The sequence below is a fragment of the Ananas comosus genome, linkage group 8 (assembly GCF_001540865.1).
Source record: "Ananas comosus cultivar F153 linkage group 8, ASM154086v1, whole genome shotgun sequence".
Classification (NCBI taxonomy): domain Eukaryota; kingdom Viridiplantae; phylum Streptophyta; class Magnoliopsida; order Poales; family Bromeliaceae; genus Ananas; species Ananas comosus.
Window position 1 is genome coordinate 1,672,631 of NC_033628.1, and position 6,139 is coordinate 1,678,769.

The window sequence follows — 6,139 nt, forward strand, 5'->3', positions numbered from 1 at the left end:
ATGATGTTATAAAATTCTTTGAAAATTAACTCCAGGATTTAGATACGTAATTAATCGTGATTAAATCTTTTAATTTAATTACCAAACTAACCTTGAATAAAATAATCCTTTTACCTGCTAAATATTAAAATTACATTTTTATCCTCTATTAATCAACGGTTAAGATCTTTTTTATTTTTTTTAAAAAAAAGTACCGAATCATTTCTCTAATTTTAAATGTTTATAGGAAAGCCCAGGCAATTTGTTTAATGAAGCGTGTCCTAAACATGTTATGAATCTTATTAATCCTTATCAATATATCTTATTCCTGATGTTTCTAACTTGGAAAATATATATTATTGCTCATGTTTCACTACTCCTTGGATGTAATTTCTCCGTCAATATATACTTATTCAGTTACTTTTAATATTTCTTTTCTTAGATAATTAACTCTACAGATCGATCTCTTAAACTAAAAAGAACCATAAATATTTTGCCATTCATTAATATAAATTCATTATTTTTGTTACATACATTGCATCTATAAATCTCAACAAATGATCGAAGACAAATTAATTAATGGCACTAACAAACAATATCTGTCCTATGAATATTCCCTGTACTATAAATACATATATGACAAATTAATTTACATGACCAATACAAGCACTCTCTTCATATCCAAATCAAATCATCCATAAAAATTTTACTATTTATATATAAATATTTACCAAATTGATCAAATTATATCTTGCTAGAAATAAAGCTCATCCTTGCATCCATATTGGAAACTCATGTCTCCCAAACTTGCCACCCCCATCCCCATCCCCATCCCCATCCCCATCCCCACCATGCCATGGTCATTATGGTTATGATCATCATCCATGCCCACATCAAACATGGAGCCACACTCATCATCACCACCTTTTGGGCCCAACCCCATCATCACATCTTGTGGTATGTCAATCAAACTATAGTGCAATAGTGCCAAGTTCATGTAGGAGTTTGAGTTGTGATCCTCTTGGTGTGGATTAGTGAGGGGGTGTGAGGATGAGCTCACCATGTCACGGCACCCCCCCTCATGATGTCCCATCATCATGGTCATAGGATCCTCCACCATGGGAGGGGATGACCCCATGGCATGCTCACATGAGGAGCCAACACTGTGGTCTTGCTCCCCCTCCCCTTTCCTCTTGTGAAACACTCTACATAGCACCCAATCCTCCTGCCATATATAGAAAAAGGGGAGTGCCCAAATAAGCCATACAAACAAAGCAAATATTCAAGTGATCAACTCATCTTATGGGGCACATTTGGATTGACCTAATTATAGTTTACGTGGAAATTAAGTTTCATGAGGACAAACTTATTAGCTCTTGTCATGTCAGGGATCAGATTCACCGTCTGATCATCATAAGCTAAATTTTGTACCTTTTCTGTGAAAAAAACAACAAAATTAATATATCTACCTTTAATAAACTTGATTTATAGTCGAATCACAACTTCATCAATATTCCAAGAGCATGCCCCCTTAGTCAAAAATGGCATGCTACACATAGATCCTTTGATATACACACTGTTGTCACGTATGATTAACTGTACTCTTTTGGATAGTGAGGAAGCACGTACGTTACATCGAAATAGAAGTTTGCGTGTGGATTTTTTATTGACTAATGATGTGAAATAATCTGAGTATCTATGTATTATGTTTAGTTTAAACTGTCAGAAAACAGTCTCAAAAACTATAATAATATTATCGGCATGTCCTATACTTGAATATCCAAGTATATATAGACACAAATATACAGATGTAAAAGCTAGCTAGCATATATAGGCTATTACTATAATTAGTATTATTCTTTTCTTTTTAGGTTTGCTCAAAGTTAGTAATAATTTGAGTAACTTCGAAGTCCATTATTGGCGATATGAATGTTGTTTAGTTGCATATTTTTTGCTTACCTTTTAATTTAAGTTTGTGCTTCAAAATATAAGAGTGCGTGTATGTAGAGCACCCTTGATGGACAAATTTTGAAAGAAACTCCTTAATCTCAACCATGGAATTAATTAATTAATTCCAAAATTTAACTTTTAATTAACTAGACCAGGATATATTTGAAATTCAAGTTACTAGCTAGCCGGATGAAGAGAGCATTATTTCCCCCCCCCCCCCCCCCCCCCTCCAAAAAAAAATGTTCATACTTGTTAAACTTTTTTTTTTTGTAAAAACATACAGAACTTATCTGAAAATGGACCATATTGAATTAGTAACAACCTTTTAAAATTTTGTATTTGCTACCCAAACTTTTACTTTATTTAATTCTAAACATTCAAGAACACTTTAATTTCAGAATTTAAGCTAATTATTCACTTTAATGAACGAAAACTGCACGAAATATACTAACTAAATCTGTAAAAATAAACGACGTATTCAAATTTTAAAGTTAAAGTATTATTGACTGACTCAAATCAAATAAACTAAAAGATTAGAAAGTAGAATCAAAATTTTAAAATATTGGATAGCTAATTGAACATGGTTTATAGTTCAGATAAGTTTTGCATGTTTTACCCTTTTTTTCTCTATCGAGAAATATCGAATCCACGACCTCTCGAGAAAGATGGTTAGAGGGAACAGAAAATTAAAAAGAAAAACAAAGGAGAACATTGAGTACATGTGTGCATTTAAATGAAAGATGGTTAAAGGGACCAGAAAATTTAAAAGCAAAACAAAGGAGAACGTTTGAGTGCATGTGTGCATTTAAAAGTATAGAAGCATCTATGTTTATAATTTTTTAGCCGTTGGATCACCTCAAGATTCATACATCACTATTAACAATGTGTTTTGTTAGGTCTTGTTTTAGTAGTATTGTAAGGATTTTGAGACGATCTGACGACTAACAAGTCATGAACATAAATATTTATATACATTTAAAAGCACAAGAGCTCCACTCTCTCTCTATGTATATTTATTTGTTTGGATTTTGTACCTTTGGGGGTGAGTGGGGAGTGTCGAGGCGGAACTCGTGCATGACCCAGCCGGACTTGACGCCGTTGGGAGCTCTCCCTCTGTAGAAGACCAGCGTCTTCCGCATGCCGACGACAGTGCGCGTCGATGGGTCGTGCACCTCCCGGTCCTTCCCTGTCGCCTTCCAGTACCCCGACTTGGTCGCGCGGTTCGTGCGCGACCCCGTCGCGTACTTGCGGTCGCGGAAGCTGAAGAAGTACCACTCGTTCGCGCTCAGCTTCGCCACCTCTGACAAATTAACACATTCATATCCATGCATGCATGCAGTACTTAGCGATCGATCGTAAATCAAACTCACAACACATTCATACATACATACGTGTATATATATATATATAGAGAGAGAGAGAGAGAGAGGGAGAGATATGGCATAAATGGTGAATGGTGATAATATTGTTATGGATGAGATAGCCCTGCTTTATATACGTACGTAATATATGTTGTTAGATTTTCACTGTGAAAAATAATTGGAGACTAATGCTACATCTACTTCAAAAGCAACCCCAATATATATATATGTTGTTAAGAGCACTATTTATGACCTGTTTCCGACCAGATCGATCTTTTACATACATTTATTTCCTATATTTGACACTACGGCATGATTTTTCCATTCTCCACCATATATATATACATGCATTAGTTTTGAATTTAGTATCATACACGGGAGTAGTGCAAATTTCTTGCACCCTAGCTAGTACGGTGGAAATTTTTACACATCAATGTGATTTGTCATTCATCTGAACGCAGATACAAATTTTTCACTGCTTAATTTCGTCTAAATTATTGGTTCGTGCCTTTCAAATGAACGCTGTTGTTACCTAATAAGCAGGAACTTAATACAAACCCCTATTTGTATAGCATTTCACATCTAATGTTCATATCTTGCAACAAGTCTAGAAATTTAAAAAGCAAATTGATCACCGATTAACTAACTGTCACATGTATAACACTAACTCATCAATCACATGATGGAGTAGCGTCTAAGTATATATATTTAAAATTAGTCTGAATTGGACAAAGTTGTGATAGCAGTGCTATTAGGCATGTGATCACTTCCAAACAGACACAGGCTTGGATTTATATGGACAACATGACAAAACATTGCAGTGCTTGTAATGTAAGGAACTAATAAACTACTACAGGGATATAGATTTTAGTGTATGGTTCAACAGCTAAGGAACACATATTTGCTCATTTAAATGAATGGATCTTGGTCATGTCTCATCACCATGCATTAATAAATTGGTCATTGGTCTAGTTAAAGACAAGGACAAATAAAGAATCCACTTTATGATTCACTGGGGCCGGGGAAACAGGACACATATAATAAAGCTAAACAAGATATATATATATATATATATATATATATATATATATAATTATGCTACTATACTATTAATAGTACCAAGCGCTTGATACTATTGAGTTTTCGACCGTNTTCGACCGTTGGATGAAAGGATGTGCGGTTAGGATGATAGCGGTTCCCGGTTAAATTGATAATGGTCTCCTAGGGTTGAGTGGGTGGTTGGTTTAATAGTATAATCTAACGGGTGGAAATGATCAAAGGGTAGATCTAACGGTAGAAAACTCAATAGTACCAAGGGCTTGGTACTATCAATAGTATAGTAACTGGACTCTATATATATATATATATATATATATATCATGAAAGAAGAGGCAAGCATGGTATAGAGCCATATATATGTAACCTATTATTCTTTTCTATATACCTTAAAAATAGCTGGTCGTAAAATAATTGTAATATATGCTTAATTAATTATTACTAAAATGCTTATATTATCTTGTCATCTCATATTGAGTTTTGATGACATGTACATATTTACCAAAAGAAGTTGTTTCTGTGAGCTATAGTAAAGGTTATTCCACATAAATGGCTGTTGCTGTAGCTATCCAAAAAGTGAAAAAAAAAGGGGAAAGAAAAGAAAAAGAAACTAAAGAAGGAGATCCAAAAAAGTTCTCTCTTATGGCACAACCCTATACTAATACGAAACATAAAAAAGACTTAATTAATTGAGTGTTTACAGTCATTTACATGAAGATTCAATTTTCTCACCAAAAAAAAAGGAAAAAGAACATATTGATGAGCAACTAATTAAGAAATGCTCCAATGAACTTGAAGTTAAAACACACACACACACACACACACAATATATGCATTTGAATAACAAAATAAGACAAAAATTAAGAGAAATAATTAATCAGAAGGATACAGCATATAGATTACTCACCAGGAAGCTCCCAAGGTTCTTTTGCATGCAAATCCACCTCTATCATTGTTGTTCCCTCAGAGATCTTCTCATTAGCCACCTTTTTGTATAGATAGTGGCAAACCAACTCCTCATCACTTGGGTAGAACCTGAACCCAGGTGGTAGTGTAGACTCTATGTCCCTTAACCCCATATCCTCACTACAATTCTCTTATGATCTCAGCTTCTAAAGATGAAATGAACTGATTACACAAATTTTAGCAAGCCTAGCTAATTAATGGGTATTGTGAGAAATAAGGTAATTAAGGTAGAGCTAGAGGTGATAGATGCATACAAGGCACTATATTCAAAGTACTAAAAGATGAGATGTTTAGGACTCAAAGAATTGAAGCTTAAATTGAATGACTTGTTATTATATATATATATATATATATATATATATAGAGAGAGAGAGAGAGAGAGAGAGAGAGAGAGAGAGAGAGAGGAGCTTAAATTAATTGTGGCAAAATTGGTAAAGATGACCCTACTCCCTGCTGTGTAAATTCTCATCCATGTGAAGATATGCTTGTGGTTTTAGAATTTGAGAAGGGTCATTGCCACAAGAAAGTCCCAAAAAGACCATATTGGACATTTGCATTAATCTAGGAAGAGTTGGGACATAGTGAAATGTTAAGTCATTAATTATTTTAAGGTTGTTAAAAATGTGGGGTGATGGTGACAAATTCAATGGGATGTTCCAATAGAGTTACCTAGGAAATTTGTGTCTATGGATAAATAAATATGTTATATTGTGGGAGAAAACACCATCTGGGGTCAAAAACATTCACACTACTCCATAGATTAGATAAAGATTATATATATATATATATATATATATAGTAAGGCTACTATACTATTATGAGTATTG

At 34.0% G+C, this 6,139-nt stretch overlaps 1 protein-coding gene across 1 annotated transcript; it reads right to left on the reverse strand.

The window, feature by feature from the left end:
* On the reverse strand, positions 538 to 5,850 carry LOC109713725 (protein CUP-SHAPED COTYLEDON 3-like). The gene is made up of 3 exons (XM_020237903.1): positions 5,254 to 5,850; positions 2,964 to 3,229; positions 538 to 1,204 (listed from the first exon to the last, which is right to left on the reverse strand). The coding sequence occupies exons 1-3, from the start codon at positions 5,423 to 5,425 to the stop codon at positions 734 to 736; spliced, it is 909 nt and encodes a 302-aa protein (XP_020093492.1). The 5' UTR covers positions 5,426 to 5,850; the 3' UTR covers positions 538 to 733.